Genomic DNA, 27600 nt, shown 5'->3' with positions numbered 1-27600 from the left:
TTGTAATTTGATTTTTACTTATCTATGGCACTTTGTTTACTTGCTTTCAAGTTGCTTGGTTTGATGCAAGTTCAATAAATATGATGTTTCAAAAAAAAAAAAAAAAAAACCCTCTAGAGTGGGGGTCCTCAACCCAGCCTTTGGGAAACACCCAGCCAGTCAGGGTTTTCAGGATATCCAAAATGAATATGCATGACATAAGTTGGCATACCGATGAAAGTACAGCATGCACATTTTTCTCATGTATATTCATTGGAGATCTTGAAAACCAGAATGAGTTGGCATATCCCAAGACATGGGTTGACAACCCCTGCTTTAGAGGTTACTTTATAGCAGGCTTCTGTAACCTACAGCCCATGGGCTAGGACCCAGTCTGCCAAGTCCCTTTTTCTGGCCCATAGTAGCTTGGTGAAACACAGATCCTTACTGTGGATTTTCCCCAAGTCCATTTAATAATGGTCTATGGACTTTTCCTTTAGGAAGCCGTCCAAACATTTTTTAAACTCCGCTAAGCTAACCGCCTTTACCACATTCTCTGGCAACGAATTCCAGAGTTTAATTACATGTTGAGTGAAGAAAGATGTTCTCAGATTCATTTTAAATTTACTACATTGTAGCTTTATCGCATGCCCCCTAGTCCTAGTATTTTTGGAAAGCTTCACATCTACCCATTCAACTGCACTCATTATTTTATAGACCTCTATCATATCTCCCCTCAGCCGCCTTTTCTCCAAGCTGAAGAGCCCTAGCTGCTTTAGCCTTTCCTCATAAGGAAGTCGTCCCATCCCCTTTATCAATTTTGTCGCCCTTCTCTGTACCTTTTCTAATTCCACTATATCTTTTTTTGAGATGCGGCGACCAGAATTGAACACTATATTCAAGGTGTGGTCGCACCATGGCGTGATACAAAGGCATTATATCATCCTCATTTTTGTTTCCCATTCCTTTCTTAATAATACCTAACATTCTACTTGCTTTCTTAGCCACAGCAGCACATTGAACAGAAGGTTTCAACGTTATCAATGACGACACCTAAATCTCTTTCTTGGTATATGACTCCTAACATGGAACCTTGCATGACATAGCTATAATTCGTGTTCCTCTTTCCCACATGCATCACTTTGCACTTGCTCACATTAAACGTCATCTGCCATTTAGACTCCCAGTCTTGTAAGGTCCTCTTGTAATTTTTTACAATCCTCCCGCAATTTAACGACTTTGAATAACTTTGTGTAGTCAGCAAATTTAATTACCTCACTAGTTACTCCCATCTCTAGGTCATTTATAAATATGTTAAAAAGCAGCGGTCCCAGCACAGACCCCTGGGGAACCCCACTAACTACCCTTCTCCATTGAGAATACTGACCATTTAACCCTACTCTCTGTTTTCTATCTTTTAACCAGTTTTTAATCCACAATAGAACACTACCTCCTATCCCATGACTCTCCAATTTCCTCTGGAGTCTTTCATGAGGTACTTTGTCAAATGCCTTTTGAAAATCCAGATACACAATATCAACTGGCTCACCTTTATCCACATGTTTGTTTACCCCTTCAAAGAAATGCAGTAGATTGGTGAGGCAAGATTTCCCTTCACTAAATCCATGTTGACTTTGTCTCATTAATCCATGCTTTTGAATATGCTCTGTAATTTTGTTCTTAATAATAGTCTCTATCATTTTGTCCGGCACCGACATCAGACTCACCAGTATATAATTTCCCGGATCTCCTCTGGAACTTTTTTTTTTTTAATCGACGTTACATTGCCCCCCCCCCCCCCCCCCCCCCCCAATTCAATTTTTCGGTACCACACTCAATTTTAAGGATAAATTACATATTACTAACAATAGCTGCGCAAGCTCATTTTTCAGTTCTAATCAGTAGTCTGGGATGAATACCATCCGGTCCAGGAGATTTGCTAGATTTGTAGAACTGCCCCATTACATCCTCCAGGTTTACAGAGAATTCATTAAGTTTCTCTGACTCGTCAGCTTCGAATGCCATTTCCGGCACCAGTATCCCACCCAAATCTTCCTCGGTGAAGACCGAAGCAAAGAATTCATTTAATCTCTCTGCTACGGCTTTGTCTTCCCTGATTGCCCCTTTTACTCCTCGGTCATCTAGCGGTCCAACTGATTCTTTTGCTGGCTTCCTGCTTTTAATATACCTAAAAAATGTTTTACTATGTGTCTTTGCCTCCAACGCAACCTTTATTTCGAAGTCCCTCTTAGACTTCCTTATCAGCGCTTTGCATTTGACTTGACATTCCTTATGCTGTTTCTTATTATTTTCAGTCGGTTCCTTCTTCCATTTTCTGAAGGATTTTCTTTTAGCTCTAATAGCTTCCTTCACCTCACTTTTTAACCACGCCAGCTGTTGTTTGGTCTTCCGTCCTTTTTTAATACGCGGAATATATTTGGCCTGGGCTTCCAGGATGGTGCTTTTGAACAGCATCCAAGCCTGATGTAAACTTTTGACCCTCATAGATGCGTCTAAGTTTTTTTTCACCGTTCTTCTCATGTTATCATAGTCTCCTTTTTTAAAGTTAAATGCTAACGTATTTGATTTCCTATGTATACTTCAAAGCTAATATCAAATCCGATCATATTATGATCACTGTTATTAAGCGGCCCCAGCACCATTACCTCCCGCACCAGATCATGCTCTCCACTAAGGACTAGGTCTAGAATTTTTCCTTCTCTTGTCGGCTCCTGTACCAGCTGCTTCATAAAGCTGTCCTTGATTTCATCAAGGAATTTTACCTCCCTACCGTGCCCCGATGTTACATTTACCCAGTCAATATATGATTCCTCTAATAGATCTTCCACCTAGAAATGCCATCACTACAGCACGCACCTTTTTACAACTCCATTATCCATCTTGCCGGGGTGTTAAATACAAGCTTCTTTTTGCTTCCACTTTCCACTACTCCAGCCCGAAGACCTGGAACGCTCTTCCCCTGTACCTAAAGTCGCAAGCTGACCACCCTCTTTTCAAGAAGCTGCTGAAAACGTACCTTTTTGAACAAGTGTATTCCACTAGTGACTCTGCTGTTTAGTCATCCTAATTGCTGTTAATGTTTTATCCTTATTCTACTGATAAAAAAATGTGCTGTACCTCTTAACTTTTGTAATTCATGGAAGCCACATTGTGTCTGCATTTGTGGGAAAATGTGGGGTAGAAACGAACTGTAAATAAATAAATAATATTGGGTTAATTGAAATCACCCATTACTATTGTGTTGCCCAGTTTGTTTGCCTCCCTAATTTCCTTTAACATTTCTGCATCCGTCTGTTCATCCTGGCTAGGCAGACGGTAGTACACTCCTATCACTATCCTTTTCCCCTTTACACATGGAATTTCAATCCACAGTGATTCCAAGATGTGTTGTTTCCTGCAGAATTTTCAATCTATTTTTTTTTTTTTTTGTTACATTTGTACCCCGCGCTTTCCCACTCATGGCAGGCTCAATGCGGCTTACATAGCGTATACAGGTACTTATTTGTACCTGGGGCAATGGAGGGTTAAGTGACTTGCCCAGAGTACATTCCAATCATTATCCTTTTCCCCTTTACACATGGAATTTCAATCCACAGTGATCCCAAGAAGTGTTTTGTTTCCTGCAGAATTTTCAATCTATTTGATTCAAGGCTCTCCTTAATATACAATGCTACCCCTCCACCAATTCGATCCACTCTATCACTACGATATAATTTGTACCCCGGTATGACAGTGTCCCACTGGTTATCCTCCTTCCACCAGGTCTCGGAGATGCCTATTATATCTAATTTTTCAGATTTTCCGGGTTGGGGAATGGAGTAGAGAGGCGGAAGGTGAAGCTACTCCGGGACACGAAGTGATCCGCACTCGTAAACAGCGTCCTAAACGAGAATAAAACGCTTATTTGGAAGCGGGAAAGAACCCTGCACGGGCGAGAGCCAAAAGCTGGAAATCGCGAGCCATGGCGGCAAAATTAGGGCGGAAAGAGCCCAAAGATCGAGCGCGCCCCGGCGAAAATAAAATGGCGGACAAAGGAGCGCCTGATTCGCCCTCGCCTAGTTCGCTATGGGCCGCGGAGATCACTGAGGAAGTGAAGGCGGCAGTGGAGCAGACGATCGATCAAAAGCTGCAACTGATCTTAGATAAGCTGGACGGCATGGAGGAGAGGCAAACCACACTGATGACTGAGCTGCACGAGGTACAACAGCGAGTGGGGCAGGCAGAGGAGGAGATCCGGAAAGTTGCAGAAGAGCACCCGAAAATGACCCGTAGGTTGGGAGAGCTAGAAGCGAAACTGGAGGATCTTGAGAATCGCTCCAGGAGGAACAACCTGAGACTAGTGGGTCTACCAGAGAGCTTGGGGGACAAAAATCTGAGTGCTTTCCTTGAAAAATGGTTGCCAGGAGCGTTGGAACAGCCAGATCTTGAAGGCAAGCTGAGAATAGAACGGGCACACCGGCTGGGACCCAGACGTGACAACGCAGAGAGACCACGGGTGACCATATTAAAGATCCTGAACTATGCTCACAAAATGGAGATTCTGCAGAGCCTGAGAGCAGGGAAGAAACTGGAATACCAGGGGAAAAAAATTTTATGTTTCCAAGACTATTCACAGAAAGTATCAACAGCCAGAAGGGACTTTGCCCCCATCTGCTCAGCTTTGTTTGATCTCAAATATAAGTTTAGTCTCCTATATCCAGCAAGACTGAAGGTGATTCACAATGGCCAAGCAGTCTTTTTTGAAACAGTGAGGGAGGCTAAAGATTTTGTGAATAAACTGACAGGAGCAAGCGGAGGAACACCTGGAGAGAACAATGGTTGAAGTGAACGCCAAATAGTGGATCGTGATGAAAAGCTGACAGAAAGATGGGGGTTAAAGACAGCAGAAACATGGAGGAGACATTGCTTTGATTAATACACATGTTGATGGTGACTCGCCGTTGCGAGTCAAAAGGACTTCTGGTTGTGGTTATGAGTAGACTGCTTACTGGTCAAGGACACCAGAGGGCGGCAGCCCTCAGAACAATAAGAGTGTGTCCTAATCCTGGGGACACGGAAGCTCACGTGCCATTGGGCATGATGGGGGTAAAGTATTCTAGGGGGGGAGAGGGGGGGGAAGGGCTCAAGGGACAGAGGGGAGGGAGGATTAGGAAGCGAGGGGCAGGTCAAAGGAAGGCTAAGAAGAATGAGCGAATGTGGGCGAGTGAGATGTATGTAAGGAAGATGTGGCTGTTTGATAATAAGGGTGGGCGAAATGTAGACAAAGAACTGAACCCGGGAGGTGGAGGCTGGGACACCTCCGGGGTGTATAAAAAATGGAAAGCAGAATTGGAGTCACACACTAATATACAGGGATGACAACTTTAAAGATTGTGACTTGGAATGTGGGGGGCATTCACTCACCAATAAAGAGACAAAAAATATTGAAGGTCCTTAATGACCAGAAAGCGACAATAGCCCTCCTACAAGAAACGCATCTGACACACATAGAACATGAGAAACTAAAGAGATGGTGGGTGGGAGAGATCATAGATTCCCCGGCAGTAGGAGGGAAAGGAGGAGTGATAATTTTGATTCGTAAGGGACTGCATGTAAAAATACGGAAAACGGTAAAGGACACCAGAGGGCGGTATGTTCTGGTGGCCTTGGAAATAGAGAGGCAACCAATGTTGATATGTAACATATATGCACCTAATACCTTTGAGAAGGTGTTTTATAAGACGCTCTTGAGCAGAATGCAGGATATGGGAGAAAACCCCATAGTGATGGCTGGCGACTTCAACGAAGTCAGAGACCCGCTACTAGACAGATCAAGGCCGACGGGGAGGGAGCTGTCCAGGGGCCAGAGGGGATTGGGGGTACTAGAGGAGGCGCTGGATGTGATAGATGTCTGGAGAACCTTGCATCCATTGGAAAAAGATTACACGCATCTGTCTAGGGCCCACTCCACACTGTCCCGCATTGATTACATATTGATTGCAAGGGAATTGCTAACACAAGTGCACAGAGCTGAGATAGGACCAATAGCTGTCTCTGACCATGCCTGGGTGTCGATGGAGATGAGACTGGATAATAGCGCGCAGAGGACTTTCTCTTGGCGCTTCCCGACATATCTTTATCGAGATAGACAGTTTCAGCTGCAATTAAAGGCGAGATGGGAACAGTATCAAGGGGAAAATGAGGCCCATAGGAGTGATCCGGTCCTTTTTTGGGAAACCGCAAAAGCGGTTCTCCGAGGTGAGACAATAGCCTATAATAGTTTTCAAAAGAAAGTACGGAAACGAGAAGTACTGAGATGGGAGAAGAGGGTAACAACCTTAAGGAGAGAATATGGCCACACTCAGACACCAGAAGCGCGGGCCCGGTTGTTAGAGGCGCAGCAAGCCTTAAATGAACTGCTGCAGCAGACAGCGCAAAAATCTGCAATGTACTACAAATATCAATTATATAAATTTGCTAACAAAGGTGGGAGATTCTTGGCTAGGCTACTGAAAAGACAGGCGGGGTCTAGAAAAGTGTTATCCCTAGCTAATAGCCAAAAAGAGTTGAAACACACGGATAGTGCGATAGCGGAGATCTTTAGGCATTTTTATGAACAGCTGTATAAGCGGCAAGCAGAGGTGGTGACCCCGAGTACAACATATCTGGATAGTGTGGAGATACCAAAGTTGGAAAATGCAGACCTAGAGATTTTAAATGCAGAAATATCAGAAGACGAAGTAGATTGGGTAGTGCAGCAGAGTTCCCTGGGGAAGACACCTGGGCCGGATGGCCTCAGTAATGAATTCTATAAATTACTTAGACCAGGAATTGGACGACAGCTAACAGAAGTATTCAATGAAGTGGTTAGAAGGGGGCAGATGCCTGAACATATGAATAAGGCTAATATTACGGTAATACTGAAGCCACATAAGCAGGCACACTTACCGGAATCTTACCGGCCTATCTCTTTGTTGAATTCGGAGACGAAATTTTTAGCTAAGATTCTGGCGAATAGACTGGCCCGGTTTCTGCCGACAATGCTGGAAGAATCGCAGGTGGGATTCGTGAAAGGTCGAAAAGTGGTTAGGAATCTGAGACGAATACTTGGGGCACTGGAAAGAGTAAGAGACGAAGGTTTGCCAGCCATGTTAATAAGCTTTGATGCCGAGAAGGCCTTTGACAGAGTGGACTGGGGCTTTTTGTTTGAGACCTTATCGGCCTATGGCATAAAAGGATTTTTCGAAAAAGCGGTAAAAACGTTATACACGGAACCTAAGGCGAGAATTAGTGTCAATGGGCTATTCTCCGACTGGTTTGATATAAAGCGGGGCACTAGGCAGGGATGTCCGCTTTCGCCGCTGCTGTTTGTATTGACCCTGGACCCGTTACTGAGGGAAATTAACAACAATGTAGAGATCAAAGGAGTTCGGATCCTGGGTCAGGAATTTAAAACTGCAGCATTTGCAGATGATTTGCTGGCGCTGATAACCGAGCCGAAGAACTCATTGACCCGGTTGTTGGAAAGCATGGAGGAATACGGGGATTTTGCGGGTTTTAAATTGAACCTAGAGAAATCAGAAGCCCTAATAAGTGCTGGGGTAGATCTAGAGATTTGGACTAGGACAAAGATTCGACAGGCGCACATGGAATTTAAGTATTTGGGAGTGCAACTGTCGATGGATCCGGCAAATTTATATAAAAGTAATGTCCCTCGATTAATTGGGGAAACTAAAACACAACTAACAACCTGGGTTTCATTACCGCTATCTTTTCTTGGTAGGATTCATCTATATCGTATGGTCATATTCCCGAAATGGCTGTACATGTTGCAGATTTTACCTCTTAAACTGCTGGCTAGAGATCTGAAAATTCTGCAGAGGCACATAGCATGGTTTTGCTGGGCGGGGAAAAAATCGAAAATGAAATGGAAATATGTGTATGGGACTCAACGTGAAGGTGGATTAGGCATGCCTGATTTAAAAGATTATAACTGGGCATGCATGGCTAGACATTTAAGAGATTGGGTTTTGCACTCGACAACATACACTGACATAGGTTGGGAACAAGCTTTGTTTAGACCATGGTCCTTAAATTGCTTATTACACACTAGAAGAGTGAAGATACCAGCTCCTTTCCAAAATAGTGTGCTTTTACAACCTCTGCGATACGCCTGGAGGATGCTGTTGGGTCTCTGGGGGCAGGACCCAGAGGCCAGTGTGCTGTTACCGATAGTGGGGAATGTAGATTTCCCGGCGGGCAGGGAAAACCGAATCTTTAAGGACATGGAGAGACAGGGAGTGATGTTACTGGAGAGTTTTCTTCAAGTAGATGGGTCGCTGCTGACCTATGGGGAGTTTGAAAGGAGGTGCGCAGGCGGCTCACTGGCGAGATTGGCCTATTTACAACTGGAACACTACTTTAGAAGCTTGCCTAGATCTGCGATCACATTGGAGTTTGGGAAGAAGATTAGGGATTTTCTGCAAGGGGATGCATTAGGGCAAACATCAATCTCCTGGTTTCACAAGGCGCTGAAGGATCTAAAACCCCCCAAAGATGTCAAGGAGGTAGTGGGGAGATGGGAACAGGAGCTGGGAAGTTCATTTGCTATAGAGAAAGTAATCATAGCACTAAAAGGGATGACAGGAGTAGTGCATAGTGCTGAACTGCAAGAATGTCATTTTAGAACAATACATAGAGCATACTTCTCTGGCAAGCAAGCATGGCATGCAGGGATAGTGGAGGCCGATAGATGCCGGAAGTGTGGAGCGGCAATGCCTTCTTTGGCACATGGGTTATGGCAGTGTCAGCGAATTCGGGGTTTCTGGACAGCTCTTGCCCGGTTTGTGTCGAGGGTTCTGAAGTGTAGAATACAGTTCACTTTTGAACGAATCATGTTTAGCTCGCCAAGAGTATGGGCACGGGGTACAAAAGAAGAGAAGCTATTTCTGAGTAAGTCTTGCATTCTGGGGAAGAAATGCATATTGAATCATTGGATAAAGGACATACCGCCCTCCTATTGGTATTGGAGGAATAAATTGCACGAGCTTATGCTGTGGGAAGCCAGAGGTGCGCGATTTACCCCCAAAAGAAGGAAGCATTTCATAAACATTTGGACTGCATACCTGAATGTTGTAGCGCCCAGAGTTAGAAGTCAGGTATTGAATGAGTTGGAATGAATGGGAATGAATGTGGAGCAAGAGAGAATGATGAGTAGGGAGAAGTACTGGGGGGGGGGGGGGAGAGGGAGGGGGGGGGGAGGGAAGAGGAGGGGGGACGATGCTGAGACATGCACCGCCGACATTTGACCATATGGGAATGGCTTTAGTCTGCTAAGGATATTGATATGAACAATAAAGCTGTATGATTCGTGGTAAAGATGGAGATGGTAGATGAAGGGCTATGAGAAACAAAGCCCTGGGCAGTAGGTCGTGCATATAAGCTACTGCCTCAGGAGGAAGAATGTTCTTAATCCCAATGTCTTGAACGAATGCCCTATGGATGGTAGCACTGTTTGAAACTGGCTTGAACATAGCGGGAAGGGAAGGGGGGGAAGGGGGGGGGGACGAGTGGATGGGAGGGGGACGGGGGGAGGGAGGGGGGGGGAAAATAAAGAAAATGTTCACAAGCTGATTTGAACTAGCATATTGTTACTTGGTTGAATATCTCTCAGTGTATAACATGTTTAACTGTTGTTGTTCTTAATAAAAAAGATTTAAAAATAAAAAATAAATATATCTAATTTTTCATTTAGTGCAATATATTCTAACTCTCCCATCTTATTTCTTAGGCTCCTGGCATTCGCATATAGACAATTCAAACTATGTTTGTTGTTCCTATTTATATCATGCTTAGTACTTGACAGTATTAATTTGCAATCTTTTGTCTGATTTTTATTTAAGGACACCTGATCTACTACGGTCTCTTTTGCAACCTCACTATCAGGATACCCTAGCTTCCCTGTTTTGGCGATACCTTTGAAAGATACCTTATCCCGAACCATGCGCTTTTAAGCGACTGTCGGCCTTCCCCCGTTTCTAGTTTAATGTGTTTAATGATGGTTTTAAGACACACTTACAGTTTGTTATCTATGACTGATATTGTTTTGTACCCAGCCTAGTTGTGCAGCTGGATATTCTGTACTGACACCCAAAAAAATAATAATAATAAAAAGAACACAATAGCTGGGAACCAGTAGTTGATTTTGTTGCGCAGACCTAAGCGATCTAGAAGGGCAATACAGAATTGTGTGAGAGGAGAAATATAGAGGTTCTCCTGAATTTAATATGTTATAAGTAAGTAGTAGGAATTTATATGTGATGCAATGACAAGGCTAAGTGTGCTGAAGGCCTGCCTCTGCCAAACTTCTTTGGCTGAGCTGCACTTCATGGCTTTTGTCTTCTCTTATGCTGCCTGCTGCATAGACTTCCTTAATTCATTTGAACTATGCAAGCAGAACTAGGGGCAGCAAGAAACAGTACAGCATTACTAATGAGGCTGAAGGGAGCAGTCACTGGCAACAGCATGAGCCTAAGCATCAGGCCAGGTGAACTGCAGTTGCTGTCTGCCCTGCAGCACTGTTTGAGCAAGGTGTAATCTCTAATGTGTTCCTCCTCCTCTACTCTACTGTATGCAAATGCTATATGTCTGCACCTGGTGGACTCACCTCTCCACTGTGCACAGGTCAGGTTCTAAACCCCTAACTTATGCCCTTCCCATCAGGAGCAAATGGGCTTTGTCCTGCTCCCACCAGACAATAAAGACCCCCAGGTAAGGCATCAGTAGGTGGGGAAACTAGTTCTGCTAACTGGCGCTATATGGGAGCAGCAATTTTGAAAAGCTACTTCTATCTATAAGTGGGTGTATTTCCACACGGAGCTCTCTCAGAAATCAATGCTCCTGCAGCACATGAAGAGACATACATATGAAGTTCTGTACCTATTTTACAGGAGGCTTTTACGTTTGGCAGAACCTCCTATAACATACTATGAGAATTTTCACCCCCTGGACCTAGATATATGAATTCCCTTGCTCATGTGCCTTTAAAATAATGTCTCCACAGATGTTTTATCAGTTTCCAGTCTGTTTTGGTGTGATTGGTTGGTGCATGCAATGGAAATCAAATTCCATCTGCACTTTAGTACTTACAGTATGAACTTTGCAAACTGTGCCCACAACAAATAAATGAGCATCGTTTTCTTAGTATACTTCCAATCACCTTACAGAAATCGGCATGGCATTTCCCCAGGCACCACTACTGTTTTTCTAAATTATTTTCTTGGTATTTTAATCAAGGATTACTGGTTATCATTTGCTAATGGGGTGGCTTGATGTTCAATTACTGACAATCCTGCTGAAATCTTCTGCCTTCCTGAGAAAACCACTACTTCAAACTTGGACACCCGAATGTGGAGTACCACAAGGATCACCCCTCTCACCAACCATTTTCAACCTAATGATGATCCCCCTGGCGAAACTCCTATCGAACCACAACTTCAACCCATATATTTACGCCGATGATGTAACTATATACATCCCTTTCAAAAAAGACATTAAAGAAATCTCCAATGAAATCAACCTAAGTCTACACATCATGAACACCTGGTCAGATGCTTTTCGCTTGAAATTAAATGCAGAAAAAACTCAATGCCTGATACTCACGTCCCAATACAACACGAAAGAATTCACCGCTTTAAACACACCAACACTAAACCTTCCAATCTCAGAAACGCTAAAAATCCTTGGAGTCACTATTGACCGCCACCTAACACTCAAAACTCAGGCAAACAACACAACCAAAAAGATGTTCTACTGCATGTGGAAACTGAAAAGAATAAGACAATTCTTCCCAAGATCCGTTTTTCGTAGCCTGGTGCAATCCCTCGTTCTCAGCCATCTGGATTACTGCAACTCACTATACGCAGGTTGCAAAAAGCAAATACTGAGAAAACTCCAAACAGCCCAGAATACAGCAGCCAGACTCATCTTAGGAAAACCAAAATATGAAAGTGCAAAACCCTTACGAGAGAAGCTACACTGGCTCCCACTTAAAGAACGCATTACCTTTAAAGTATGCACATTAGTCCATAAAATCATTCACGGTGAAGCCCCAGCCTACATGTCGGATCTAATAGACTTACCACCAAGAAACGCCAAAAGATCATCCCGAACTTTCCTCAACCTCCACTTCCCTAATTGCAAGGGCTTGAAATACAAAACACTGCACGCGTCAACCTTTTCCTATATGAGCACGCAGTATTGGAATTCATTGCCACGCAACCTGAAAACGATCCACGAGCAAAAAACCTTCCGCAAACTACTGAAGACCCACCTCTTTGAGGAAATTTACGGAAAGAATCAAAACACATAAAACCGCACTCACTGTTCAACAATGCATCACTACAGCCACTCTGAATTCCCATCCCCTACCTCACCTTCTCATCTCCCGCAAACTTACCTCACTCATACCTTACTCACAGAAAATGTATACCAAATGCTTGCCTGTTATTATATACCGCCCCCCCTCTTTCCCGCGGGTTCCCTCCAATGTATCGCCCCTTTTAGTTTCCCGTCCTTTCCTTCCAATGTCTCAATGATCTTTTCCACTATTATATTCCTTGTTACAAAACTTGTCTTTCATAACGCTTCATAATGTAATCCATTACTGAGCTGTAACAAAATGTACTTCCAGTTTTCATAACGTATTGTAAGCCACACTGAACCCGCAAAAAGGTGGGAAAATGTGGGGTACAAATGCAATAAATAAATAAATAATAAATAAACCAATAAGGTTCGAGAACCCACTATATAAAACAAAAAACAACAAAAAACTGCAGACCTCACTACATTCCTTGAAGAAAGCCACAGCACAATGGTCGAAACGTCGGTTCCACTTACTCAGATGCAGCAAGACCCAGACAATCACAACAATCATATTGAGAATATGGTTCTGCAGAACCACAAATGTGAAGCAAATGTTGTGGAAATACTCACAAAGCCAAGTAGGAACACACGCCTCTGGCTCTCTCCTGCAGATTTGCCAAGTCTAGTCCATCAATGTTCCAGGTCAGGAAAGAGAATGTGCTGTCATCTTCATGCTGCACGTTCCCTGTGGTACTGCTAGTAGCACTGAGGCAGTCAACTGCTACACTGTCGTCTGTCAAATCAATGCTGGAAAGAAAACATTTGAACAACTGAACTAAACAAGGTGGTAAAGCAAAGTATCCACTTTTTACTGTTTTTTTTTTTTTTACAACAAATCAAGTGAGAGAAACACACTGGGATCCAGGAATCCTAAAGCAATAAATATAACTGGATGACAGTCTTGTCTGATGCTGTCAGCTCCTGCATTCCACTGGAAGATCACTTTAGAAAGATTTCTGCCTTCTTATTTCTCATAGATACTATGGAAGACTGATCTAGTCTAGTGACCCTGTTAACCGGGTCTCATACCTAGCTTAAATTAAACATAAGCTTCTCAAAGTCATATCTAGCAGCACAGGAACGAATATTGTTCTTCCACTGGAACCATGCACTAGCTAAAAAGCGAAGATGCTTACCTGTAGCAGGTATTCTCCGAGGACAGCAGGCTTCTTGTTCTCACGTGGGTAAACGCCGTTACCGCGTCTCCCGACCATATTGCCATAGTAAAAAACAGAGCTTTTGGGAGCACGAGCTGCGCGCCAGCAAACATACGCCAGTGCCTTCCCACCCGCCGCGTGAACGTACAGCTTCAGTTTAATACAAAAGCTAAAAAAACTAAATGAAAATATCAAAAGAAGACAACTCCAAGGGGAGGTGGACAGGACTGTGAGAATAAGAAGCCTGCTGTCCTCAGAGAATACCTGCTACAGGTAAGTATTTTCACTTTCTCCGAGGACAAGCAAGCTCGCTCATTCTCACAAGTGGGGAATCCCTAGCATCCATGCTCATTCTCACAAGTGGGAAATCCCTAGCATCCAGGCTCACCCAAAACAACAAACATTGGTCAATTGGGCCTCGCAATGGCAAAGATTTAATGCAGATTATCCTGAAACTATACACAAACTAAAAGAGTGCAGCTTGCAACAGAATAAAACGGGCCTAGGAGGGTGGAGTTGGATTCTAGACCCCAGATTCCACAACACTGACTGCCCAAACCAACTGTCAAGTCAGGTATCTTGCTCAAGACAGTAGTGAGATGTGAATGTGTGGACTGAAGACCACGTTGCAGTCTTACAAATCTCTTCAATGGAGGTGGACTTCAAGTGGGCTACCAACGCAGCTGTGGCTCTAACATTATGAGCCGTGACATGACCCTCCACAATCAGCCCAGCGATGGAAATGCAATCTGGTAGCCAATTGGCTATTGTGCGTTTCCTGAGACCCGCATCCTGTTGGGATCAAAAGAAACAAAAAGCTGGGCGGACTGTCTGAAGGGCTTCGTCTGCTCCATGTAAAAGGCCAACGCTTTCTTGCAGTCCAAGGTGTGAAAGCTGCTTTCGCAAGGATGGCCATGAGGTCGGGGGAAGAATGTTAGCAAGACAATCGACTGGTTCAGATGGAACTCCAACACCACCTTCAGCAGGAACTTAGGGCGAGTGCGGAGGACTACTCTGTTGTGATGAAACTTAATATAAGGTGCATCCACTACTAAGGCCTGAAGTTCACTGAACCTACGAGCTGAAGTAATAGCCACCAAGAAAATGACCTTCCAGGTCAAGTACTTCAGATGGCAGGAATTCAGTGGCTCAAAAGGAGTTTTCATCAGCTAGTTGAGAACAACGTTGAGATCCCATGACATTGGTGGAGGTTTGACAGGGGGGTTTGACAGAAGCAAACCTCTCATGAAGTGAACAACCAGAGAATGTCCAGAGATAGGCTTACCTTCTACATGTTTATGCATGTTTATGATAAGCACTAATTGCACTAAGGTGAACCCTTACGGAGTTGGTCTTGAGACCAGACTCTGATAAATGTAGAAGATATTCAAGCAGGGTCTGTGTAGGGCAAGCAAGGGGATTTAAATTAAGCCTTGATCTCACACCAGATGGCAAAACACCTTGTAGCGTTATAGAAATGATAAGTAGTAATAGTAGTAGTAGTAGATGGCAAAACACCTGTATTTGAAAGAATAGCACCTATTAGTGGAATCTTTCCTGGAAGCCAGCAAGACCTGGGAGACACCCTCTGAAAGACCCAAGGAAGTGAATTCTAGACTCTCCACATCCAAGCTGTGACAGCCAGAAACTGGAGGCTGGGATGTAGAAGGGCCCCCTTGTTTTGTGTGATGACGGTCGGAAAACACTCCAATCTCCACGGTTCTTCGGAGGACAAATCCAGAAGAGGGAACCCTATCTGTTGTGGCCAGTATGGCGATATCAGAATCGTGGTTCTGCGGTCTTGCTCAAGTTTCAACAAAGTCTTTCCCACTAGAGGTATCGGAAGATACGCATACAGAAGACCTATCCCTCAATGTAGAAGGAAGGCATCTGATGCTAGTCTATCGTGGGCATCAAGCCTGGAACAGAACTGAGGGACCTTGTGGCTGAACTGAGTGGCATAAAGATCCACCAAGGGGATGCCCCATGCTCGAAAGATCTTGTGGGCTATACCCATATTTAGAGACATGCGGTTGCATTATCCTGCTCAGCCTGTTGGCCAGGTCGTTGTTTACGCCTGCCAGATAAGTGACTTGGAGAAACATGCCGTGTTGGAAAGTCCAATGTCACATCTAGATGGCTTCCTGATACAGAGGGCAAGATCCGGTGCCCCCTTGCTTGTTGGTGTAATACATTGCAACCCGGTTGTCTGTTTGAATTAGGATAATTTGGTGGGACAGCTAATCTCTGAAAGCCTTTAGAGCATTCCAGATCACTCAGAGCTCCAGGACATTGATCTGAAAATTCATTTCCTGGAAGGACCAAGCTCCTTGAGTGTGAAGCTCATCTACATGAGCTCCCCATCCCAGGAGAGATGCATCTGTAGTCAGCAACTTTTGAGGCTGAGGAATTTGGAATGGAAGTCCCAAAGTCAAACTGGACCGAACTGTCCACCATGGAAGAGAGCGTACCAACTCCAGGGACATTCAGATGACATCCTCTAGATTCCCTATGGCTTGGGACCACTGAGAAGCTAGGGTCCATTGAGCAGATCTCATGTGAAGGCATGCCAAAAAGTGTAATGTACACTGTGGAAGCCATGTGGTCCAACAATCTCAACATCTGCCGAGCTGTGACCTGCTGTGAAGTCCGAACCCTGGACTCTAGAGAGACAAGATTGTCCATCTATCCCTCCGGGAGGTAGGCTCGAACAGTCCTCATGTCTAGCAAGGCGCTTATGAACTCCAATTGTTGAACAGGATTGAGATGAGACTTGGGGTAGTTTAAAACGAACCCTAGTAGCTCCAGCACCCGAATAGTCATCCGAATGAACTCCCGAGCACAGTCCTCCGAGGTGTTCTTCACCAGTCAATCGTCGAGATACGGGAACACATGAACTCCGTCTGCGTAGCAATGCTGCGACTACTTCTACTAAACACCTGGTAAGGACCCTTGGAGCTGATGAGAGGCCAAAAGACAATACGCAGTACTGAAAGTGATGTGTTTCTAGTCGAAATCGATGATACTTCCGGTGGGCTGGAAGTATCGGGATGTGAGTATACGCATCCTTCAAGTACAGAGAGCATAGCCAATTGTTTTCCTGAATCATGGGAAGAAGGGTGCCTAGGAAAACCAAACTGAACTTTTCTCGGATTAGGAATTTGTTCAGTGCCCTTAGGTCTAGGATGGGACGCATCCCCCCTATCTTTTTCTGCACAATGAAGTACCTGGAACAGAATCCCCGTCCTTCTTCCCCTGGTGGAATGGTTTCGACCACATGGGCCTTTAGAAGGGCGGAGAGTTCCTCTGCAAGTACCTGCCTGTGATGAGAGCTGAAAGCATGAGCTCTTGGTGGACAATTTGGAGGTTTGAAAAGCAAATTGAGGGTTTATCTGAGCCAAACTATTTGAAGAACCCACCAGTCGAAGGTTATGAGAGGCCACCTTTGGTGAAAAAAAAAAACAAAAAAAAAAAACTTTAACCTCCCCCCAACTGGCAAGTCGTCCGGTACAGAAAGTTTGACTGCGGCTATGCTCTTCTGGAGCCAGTCAAAAGCTCGTCCCTTGCTTTTGCTGGGGAGCAGCAAGGGCCTTAGGCACACGCTGTTGATGAGAACAAGCGCGCTGTGGCTGAGCCTGAGCAGGCTGGTGAGCCGCAGGAGTGTACCTACACCTAGAATAGTAATAGGGAGCACTCCGCGACTTGCCAAAATACCTCCTGGATGAGGATGCAGAAGATGCCCAGCGGGACAGACAGAGAAGAGACAGTATCTATATGCTTCTTGATTTGGTCAGCAACCTCCTCTACCTTCTCTCCAAAAAGGTTATCCCTCTGGAAAGGCGCATCCGCCAATCTCTGCTGAACAGCATGTTCCAGGTCAGAGACATGCAGCCATGAGAGTCTGCGCATCGCTATACCTTGGGCAGAGATCCTGGATGCTACGTCAAAAGTGTCATAAGTGCCACTGGCCAAGAACTTACGATATGCCTTCTGCTGCTTGACCAACTGGCAAAAACGGTTCGGCCTGCTCCGGAGGGAGCACATCGACCAAGTCTGAAAGCTGCCTCACTGAGTTCCACAAGTACACACTCATGAAGAGCTGGTATGACTAGATATGGGTGATGAGCATAGAGGCCTGATACATCTTTCTCCCAAAAGAGTCCAGGGTTCTAGCTTCTCTGCCTGGGGGAGTCGAGGCATAGTCCCTAGTACTCCTGGCTCTCTTGAGAGCGGAGTCCACCATCATGAAGTCATGAGGTAACTGGGACCTCACAAACCCAGGTTCACACTGGATCTGATACTGGGTGTCTATTTTCTTTGGGACCACAGGGCCAGACAGAGGGGATGCCCAGTTCCTAACGAGGACTTCCTTGAGTGCCTCGTAGAGATGAGCCATCACTGCCTCCTTAGGAGGGGAGGTGTAGTCCAGGACCTCGAGCATCTTCTACGGGAATGGAATGGCCTCAGCCATTTCCCGTACAAGAGGTGAAACAGAGGCTCTCAGGTGGAGGGGAGGGCTCAGAAGGAATCCCATAGGACTCGTCAGAGGAAAAGTACCTGGGATCCTTTTCTGAGTCCCATGAGCGCTCCTCCTCTATGTCAGATAGCACTTCCCTAAGGGATGTCCAAGACAGGGCCCACCTCGATGCTGAGGACCTATGTCTTAGACAGCGGCGTTGAGAAACTGGCTCCCGTCTTGACTCTGACGAACCTTCCTCCACAGACGTCGAGAGGGTGCCAGGCTTGGGTGGCTGTCGAAACTGATGCCGCAAGTGGCGCCGGAGGCCGCACCGAGGGCTGAGGGCCAGGCGAGGCCACAACGGGAGGTATGGTAGGCGCAAGCACCCCCGATACCGATGCACATTGCTGCATAAGGCCATCCAGAAGCTCAGAGAGCAAGGACCAGATGCGCTCATTGAGGGCTGCCATCAGGAAAGACTGTGGCGTCGGCTGAGGTGCAGGCTGCAGAATCACTGGGGCCGGGGCAGAGGTAGGAGCAGGATCTCGGCTGCTTGGAGACACACAGGTCAGCACCTCCTGGATAGAGGGGGAACGGTCCTCCCGGCGACGCTTCTTGGGTGCCGAATCCCTCAGCGCACTAGAACTCCCGGCACCATGCATCGGAGATTGATATCGGTGCTTCTTGGCCTTTGCCCGATGCACATCACCCATGCTCCTTGGTGCCGACAACGACGTTGAATCCTCTCGCCTCGGGGTCGGGTCCGACAATGGGCGGTCCCAGGGGGCCTGCATAGCAGAAGGCCTTGAGACAGGTGGAGACTGTCTCGATGACTCACTGCTCCCCGTGTCATGGGGTCTCAAAGCAGCCATGCCTACCCTGGGCTCCTGATGTTGGTGCAACACTCGATGCTGATGCCTCCGACCTCGATGCTGAGGGACTTGACCGGGTTCCAAAAATCTTCACACATTGAGCCTCTTGGGAAACCTGAGTCCTCTTTTTCATATGAAGACAGAGGACACAGTTGCCTGGGCTATGGTCGGGCCCAAGGCACTGAAGAGAATGGGTGTCTTTCCCAGAGATGGTCCGGTTGCACAGAGTACAATGCTTGAAGCCACTGGGAGTCTTCGTGGACATGGAAGGAAAAACCGAACAGGCCAAATCAAAAGACGTGATGGTGCCTGAAAAGAGGAAAGAGGCACAAAGAGAAACAACCCGACTAGGATTTTCAAAAGGCATTTGACAAAGTACCTCATGAAAGACTCCAGAGGAAATTGGAGAGTCATGGGATAAGGAGGTAGTGTTCTATTGTGGATTAAAAAGATGGCTTAGGGGAGATATGATAGAGGTCTATAAAATAATGAGTGGAATGGAATGGATAGACGTGAATCACATGTTTACTTTTTCCAAAAATACTAGGACTAGGGGGCATGCAATGAAGCTACAAAGTAGTAAATTTAAAACAAATCAGAGAAAATATTTCTTCATTCAACGTGTAATTAAACTCGAATTCATTGCCAGAGAATGTAGTAAAAGCAATTAGCTTAGCGAGGTTTAAAAAAAAGGTTTGGATAACTTCAAAAAAAGAAGTCCCTAAGCCATTATTAAGATGGACTTGGGGAAAATCCACTGCTTATTTCTAGAATAAGCAGCATAAAATGTATTGTACTGTTTTGGGATCTTGCCAGGGACTTGAAACCTGTATTGGCCACTGTTGGAAACAGGATGCTAGGCTTGATGGACCTTCAGTCTGTCCTAGTATGGCAACACATATTCTTATATATAAACAAAAACAATTTCAACTCCTCCCCCCCCCCCCCCCCCAGCAAGTCATCCAGGATAGACAATTCGATTATGGTTATGCTCTGCTGGAGCTAGTCAAAAGCTTGTCCCTTGCTTTGCCTAGGAGCAGCAGGGGCCTTAGGTGCATGCTGTCGACATGAACGAGCGACCTGGGATTGAGCCTGAGCAGGCTGGCGAGCCAAAGGGTTGTACCTATGACTAGGATAGTAATAGGAACTCCTTCTTGGCTTACCACAAGTCCTTCTAGCTGAGGAGGCTGATGCAGAATGCACCCGGCGGGAGACAAGAGATTGTATCAGTGTCTTTTTTTTATTTGATCTGCGACCTCTTTAACCTTCTCGCCAAAAAGGTTGGCATTGGGCATCCACCAACTTCTGCTGAACAGAATGTTCCAAATCAGAAACACACAGCCATGAGAGTCTGCGCATTGCTATACTTTCAGCAGAGATCTTGGATGCCACATCAAAAGTGTTGTTAAGTGCCCCAGACAAGAACTTTTAACACGCCTTTTGCTGCTTGACCAACTGGCAAAAAAGGCTCAGCATGCTCTGGAGGGAGCGTATCCACCAAGTCTGACAGCTGTCGCACAGAGTTGCACAAGTAGACACTTGTGAAGAGCTAGTAGGACTGTATACAGGAGATGAACATTGAGGATGGTACATCTTCCTCCCAAAAGAATCCAGGGTTCTAGCTTCTGTACCTGGGGGCACCAAGCCACCGTCTCTGGAACACCTGGCTCTTTTGAGAGCGGACTCCACTACCATGGAATTGTGAGGCAACTGAGGCCTATCAAAACCAGACGCACTGTGGAGCCAATACTAGGTGTCAATCTTCTTGGGCATGACAGGGACCCACAGAGGGGACTCCTGGTTCCTGACGAGGACTTCCATGAGTACCTCATAGAGAGGTGCAGACACAGCCTCCTCAGGAGGAGATGTGTAGTCCAGGACCTCGAGCATCTTGGCCCTGGGTTCATCCTCCACTTCTAAATGGAATGGCATCAGCCATTTATTTTACAAAAGATGGAAATGAAAGGCTCTCTGGAGAAGACTTTCTCTTTTCAGGTGGAGGGAAGGATTCAGAGGGAATTCCATAGGACTCAGAGGAAAAGTACCATGGGATCCTCCTCTGAATCTCATGAGCGTTCTTCCCGTCTCAACTCCGACGAAGCTTCCTCCACTGACGTCGATGGAGTGCCTGCTTGGGTGGCAGTTGACACCTCTTGTATGAAGGGGGAGCGGTCCTCCTGGCACAGACGCTTCTCGGGTGCCAAATCCTTCGATGCCCTGGAGCTCCCAGCACCATGCGTTGATGGTGACCAATGATGATGCTTCTTGGCCTTCACCCGAAGCGTGTCACTGAGGCTCCTTCATGCCGATGTCAAATCCACACATCGCATCGGGGTCGTCCCGGGGGCCCTGCATTGCAGGAGGCCTCAAGGTATGTGGAGACCCACTTGACGCTTCACTGCTCCCAGTGTCTAAGGGTCTAGTAGCAGCAATACTTACTGATACTCACGATGCTGGTGGAATACCGATGTCGAGGAACCGGACTTGGCTCCAAAATCCTCTCTCACTGAAGACAGAGAACATAGTGGGCTCAAGACACTGTAGACACCAAGAATGGGTGATCTTTCCAGAGAGTGTCCGGCTGCACCAGGTAAAGTATTTGAAGCCACTGGGAACCTTCGTGGACATGGAAGGAAAAACGTTGGCTAAATTAAACGATGCAATGGTGCCTGAAAAAGGGGCAAGGCACAGAAAGAGAAAGGGAAAGTTTCCAACCAAAGTTAAGGCCTAAAAGTGGCCTGATGACGAAGGAAAACAAATGAAACTTAAAACCGGGCAAAGTCACAAAAATAAAATTAAAGGAAAATAAAGAAAGGAGACCAACAACAGGAACACAATAAAAAACGAAAAATAAAAAAAATACTGAAAGGCATTAAAAAAAAAAACCCAAACCTTTCTAGGACTGAGCGATGTGAGGAGATGTTAAAAAAAAATATGCCCTCTCCTCACCGTGGAAAAAGAAGAACTGAGACCGTGTTCTTGTGGCAGGAGGGAAGGCACTCACGTATGCGTGGTGAAACTCATCTCGCGCTCCACAAAGCTCTCATTTAGCTTTGGCAAATTCCGGACCGGGCAACGTGGATCGGCATCACCCACTTGTGAGAATTATAAACCTTCTTGTCCTCGGAGAACGAAGCATGAGCGAATGAATCTGGTATGCTAACTTCAAGCGCTGCCCCTCCATCATAAACACTCGAGCTCGCTGGGTATCGAAAAGGACCCCCAGATACTCCAGTTGTTGAGACGGCATCAGCCTGCTCTTGTCGAAACTGATCACCCAACCCAGAGACTGTAGAAGGTGAACCACTGTTGAAGTGGCCTCCATGATGTCTTGATAAGAGGAGGCTCGGATCAGGTTTGGGAGAACATGAATCCTTTGCCTCTGCAGAAAGGCCGCTACCACAACCGTGACCTTGGAAAAGGTCCTTGGGGTCATGGCCCGGAACTGCAAATGATGGCCCAGAACTGCAAACCGGAGGAATTGCTTATGCGGCCCCCAGATAGGGATCTGCAAGTATGCCTCATTGAGATCAAGAGTGGTGAGAAACTCTCCCTCTTGAACGGACGTGATCATAGACCTCAGGGTTTCCATTCGAACATGGGTCACTCGCAGACACCTGTTGACCCCTTTGAGATCCAGAATGGGTCGCATGGTACCTTCCTTCTTTGGAATCAAAAATAGATGGAGTACCGAACCAGACTGTGCTCAGCAGGAGGGATGGAAGCAATGGCCTGAATGGCCAGCAAAGCCTCTACCGTGCTTCTGATCTGTGCCGCTGAGTGGCTCCCAAACAAGGAGACAGTAAGAAGAGATGAGCAACCAGGAAGGAGAACTCTAGCTTGCAGCTGTAGCCAAGAATATCCAGCACCCACACTGATTTGTGGTGATGATGGCCCACATGTCCCGAAACGCCTGAACACGTCCCCACATCGACCTGAACGGGTGAGCCGGCTCGGCATCATTGAGACTGCTGGGAAGGCAGCAGCCACTCGCCCCGACTGCCCTGCTGGTTTCCTGTCCCCCTGAAAGGAAGACTGCCGGGGCTAAAAATGCGCTCTCTGTCCAAAGGTCTGATGACCAGGCCTATTATTTCATGCTGTCACGAAACCGGGCACGTGCCAAGCCCGCAGGGCAAGCAGAGGAACAAGGTTTGTCCTCTGGAAGGCACTAAGGCTGGGACTCACCCAGCTCCTTAACCAAATTACATAGGTAGTCCCCAAAGAAAAATTTGCCTCGAAAGGGTAACTTGACCAAGCTGGCCTTGAAGGCAGCATCGCCGCAAAAGCCCTCACCCAGAACTGCCACCTTGCAGTGACCAGCGACATATACTTCGAGCTTCAGCCCAGGGGATCATACACAGTGTCCGCCAGATAGGCCAAGCCCGCCTCCATCCAGAAAGCCTGGGAAATGGACTGCTGGTGCCACTGCAAACAGGCCTGCAGTCCCAAAGCAGCCACCTCAAAGGCTTGCTTTAAAGCCTCTTCCAGCTTCCTATCTTGCAGGTCTTCAAGGCAATGCTGCCCTCAACCGTCAAGGTAGTCTTCTTGGTGACCGCTGTCACCGAGACCACATGCAAACTTCTCCTTCTCTTCTGGCACCAAAGAATGGATATGGGCCATAGCCCTCCCTACCTTCAGGCCCATGTCAGGCACACTCCACTCTGCGGTAATTAGGTCCTGAACGGCCGGGTGCATGGGGAACGTCTTGGACGGGCCTGAGCCCTTCATAAGGCCAACCGCCTGACTACCCGCTGGAACCCCCAAGAGTTCCTCTATGGAGAGCGCCGCTAGCACCTCAGAAATCAGGGAGCCTAACTCCTCCCGCTGAAACAGTCTGAGCATCCGAGGGTCATCCCCCCCCCCCTCCCCCGGGAGCTCACCTTCCTCCAAAGGCTCTGATAGAGAAGGCCCCTCTGAGCAGACAGACGCAATCTCCGACTGAAGCGAGACCAAGTCTCCACAGGGTCATCTGCTATCTCTTGTGGGCTAGGATAACCCCCCCCCCTCACAGGAGCTGCCAGGCCCACAGAAGGAGAGACCCCTTGCTTCACCAAATATGCCTGGTGGAACAAGAGAACAAACTCCAGAGAGAAGAGCCACCTCTTCAGCTGCCTTCGCGGGAGCCTTATGTCCTGCAGAAAACAAAATGTCCGCCATTCCCACCTCCCAGAGACAAGGCGCCGAGACACTGTACCGGGGACCTTGAACAATCCAGATGCTGTGACATAGTCCGCCCCCATGGTAGCAATCATATCCGCCAGTCCACTCCCTTAATCACCCCCTCCACTCAGGAGTAACCGGCCTGCACACCATGTAGCAGCCCAAGGAGTACCACCATCCCCCACAAAAAGGGCAGCGTTTTACGCCCTCGGCAGGGACTGCCAAATCTAGTGACTGCCACTACGTGGGAAAATAAGTGGTGCACCGCGCTCACACCCGCTCCCGCCAGACCAGATCTGCACCCCCCCCCCCCCATTTTTTTTTTTAACTGGAGCGCAGTACCACCAAAAAGAGAGAAAAGTTATTAAAATCTCTCTTTTTTATTTTTTGCAGCACAGACGCGTAGTGTTCCCAATGACATCCAGAGGCCCAACACACCAGGTCCACGCTCCACGGGCCACAGCCATCCCCCTGCAACAGCAGGGTACAGCACCAGGACTGGCCCCCTCCTAAACGCACTGTGTTGCTTTTATTTTTTTTTCGGCTGGTTGCTGAGCAAGCTCTCACACAGAGGAGAGAGAGAGAGAGAGACAGGGGGAAAAGCGCAATTCAAAATTAAGAGACGGACTATTTGAAGAACCCACCGGTTGGAGGTTATAAGAGGCCACCTTTGGTGAAAACATCTGAGCCTCCCACTGACTGGCAAGTCACCCGGGACTGACACTGTTACTGCGACTATACTCTGCTGGAGCCAGTCAAAAGCTTGTCCCTTGTTTAGGCTGGGGAGCAGTAGGGGCCTTAGGAGCGCTGGGGCTGAGCCTGAGTAGGCTGGCGAGCCCAAGGAGTAAAGCTACACTTAGAATAGCTGAGGAGGTGGATGCAGAAAGCGCCCAGCGGGAGACAGAAGAGATAGTATCAGTATGCTTCTTGATTCCTCAACCTGTCCAAAAATGATATCCCCCAGCACAGGGCATCCGCCAACCACTGTTGAACAGAGTGTTCCAAGTCAGAAACATGCAGCCATGAGTCTGTGCATTGCTATACCTTCAGCAGAGATTTTGGATGCCACATCAAAAGTGTCGTAAGTGCCCCAGACAAGAACTTTTAACACGCCTTCTGCTGCTTGACCAACTGGCAAAAAGGCTCAGCATGCTCTGGAGGGAGCGTATCCACCAAGTCTGACAGCTGTCGCACAGAGTTGCACAAGTAGACACTTGTGAAGAGCTGGTAGGACTGTATACAGGAGATGAACATTGAAGCCTGGTACATCTTCCTCCCAAAAGAATCCAGGGTTCTAGCTTCTCTACCTGTGGGCGCCAAGGCAATGACTCTGGAACTCCTGGCTCTCTTGAGAGCGGACTCCACTACCATGGAATTGTGAGGCAACTGAGGCCTATCAAAATCAGACACACTGTGGAGCCAATACTAGGTGTCAATCTTCTTGGGCATGACAGGGGCCGACAAAGGGGGCTCCCAGTTCCTGACAAGGACTTCCATGAGTTCCTTGTGGAAAGGTGCAGTCACAGCCTCCTTAGGAGGAGATGTGTAGTCCAGGACCTCAAGCATCTTGGCCCTGGGGTCATCTTCCACTTCTAAAGGAAATGGAATGGCATCAGCCATTTCCTTTACAAAAGATGGAAATGAAAGGTTTTCTGGGGGAGACTCTCTTCAGGTGGAGGGGAGGGTTCAGAGGGAATCCCATAAGACTCATAGTAACATAGTAAATGACGGCAGAAAAAGACCTGCATGGTCCATCCAGTCTGCCCTACAAGATGAACTCATGTGCGCTACTTTTTGTGTATACCCTACCTTGATTTGTACCTGTCCTTTTCAGGGCACAGACCGTGTAAGTCTGCCCAGCACTATCCCCGCCTGCCAACCACCAGCCCCGCCTCCCACCACCGGCTCTGGCACCCAATCTCGGCTAAGCTCCTTAGGATTCATTCCTTTTCAACAGGATTCCTTTATGTTTATCCCACGCGTGTTTGAATTCTGTTACCGTTTTCATTTCCACCACCTCCCGCGGGAAGGCATTCCAAGCATCCACTACTCTCTCCGTGAAAAAATACTTCCTGACATTTTTCTTGAGTCTGCCCCCCTTCAATCTCATTTCATGTCCTCTCGTTCTACCGCCATCGCACCTCCGGAAAAGGTTCGATTGCAGATTAATACTTTTCAAATATTTGAACGTCTGTATCATATCACCCCTGTTTCTCCTTTCTTCCAGAGTATACATGTTCAGGTCATCAAGTCTCTGCTCATACGTCTTGTAATGCAAATCCCTTACCATTCTCGTAGCTTTTCTTTGCACCGCTTCAATTCTTTTTACATCCTTCGCAAGGTACAGCCTCCAAAACTGAACACAATACTCTAGCTGGGGCCTCACCAACGACTTATACAGGGGCATCAACACCTCCTTTCTTCTGCTGGTCACACCTCTCTCTATACAGCCTAACAACCTTCTAGCTACGGCCACCGCCTTGTCACACTGTTTCGTCGCCTTCAGATCCTCAGATACTATCACCCCCTCTCCCCGTCCTTACCTATCAGATTCTCCCCGCCTAACACATACATCTCCCGAGGATTTCTATTCCCTAAGTGCATCACTTTGCATTTCTTCGCATTGAATTTTAATTGCCAAACCTTAGACCATTCTTCTAGCTTCCTCAGATCCTTTTTCATGTTTTCCACTCCCTCCCGGGTGTCCACTCTGTTACAGATCTTAGTATCATCCGCAAACAGGCAAACTTTACCTTCTAACCCTTCGGCAATGTCACTCACAAATATATTGAACAGAATCGGTCCCAGCACCGATCCTTGAGGCACACCACTACTCACCTTACCCTCCGAGCGAATTCCATTCACCATCACCCTCTGGCTTCTGTCTGTCAACCAGTTCCTAATCCAGTTCACCACTTCGGGTCCTATCTTCTGCCCATCCAGTTTATTTAAGAGCCTCCTGTGGGGAACAGAGTCAAAAGCTTTGCTGAAATCTAAGTAGATTACGTCCATAGCTCTTCCCTGATTCAATTCTCCTGTCACCCAATCAAAAAACTCAATGAGATTCGTTTGGCACGATTTCCCTTTGGTAAAACCATGTTGTCTCGGATCTTGCAACTTATTGGCTTCCAGGAAATTCACTATCCTTTCCTTCAGCATCGCTTCCATTACTTTTCCAATAATCGAAGTGAGGCTTACCGGCCTGTAGTTTCCAGCTTCTTCCCTATCACCACTCTTGTGAAGAGGGACCACCTCCGCCGTTCTCCAATCCCTCGGAACCTCTCCCATCTGCAAGGATATATTAAACAAATCTTTAATAAGAGGACCCGCCAGAACCTCTCTGAGCTCCCTCAATATCCTGGGGTGGATCCCATCCGGTCCCATGGCTTTGTCCACCTTTAGCTTTTCAAGCTGTTCATACACACTCTCTTCCGTAAACGGTGCTCTATCCACTTCAATCTCATTTGTACTTTTTGCAGTCCATCGCGGTCCTTCTCCAGGATTTTCTTCTGTGAAAACAGAACAAAAGTATCTATTTAGCAAAGTATCT

The 27600-nt window shown here is 46.7% G+C and overlaps 1 protein-coding gene across 1 annotated transcript in view; it reads right to left on the bottom strand.

The window, feature by feature from the left end:
* TDP2 (tyrosyl-DNA phosphodiesterase 2) overlaps positions 1-27600 on the bottom strand; it is an 87495-nt gene that overhangs the window by 27524 nt on the left and 32371 nt on the right. Inside the window, exon 4 of the mRNA XM_030186419.1 lies at positions 12973-13149. Within this exon, the coding sequence (XP_030042279.1) occupies positions 12973-13149 (177 nt within the window). The remainder of the gene's footprint in view (positions 1-12972; positions 13150-27600) is intronic.

The sequence above is a fragment of the Microcaecilia unicolor genome, chromosome 1 (assembly GCF_901765095.1).
Source record: "Microcaecilia unicolor chromosome 1, aMicUni1.1, whole genome shotgun sequence".
NCBI classification, from domain to species: Eukaryota; Metazoa; Chordata; class Amphibia; order Gymnophiona; family Siphonopidae; genus Microcaecilia; species Microcaecilia unicolor.
Note: the sequence above shows the minus strand (reverse complement) of the source record. Positions and strands in the feature narration are given on the sequence as shown.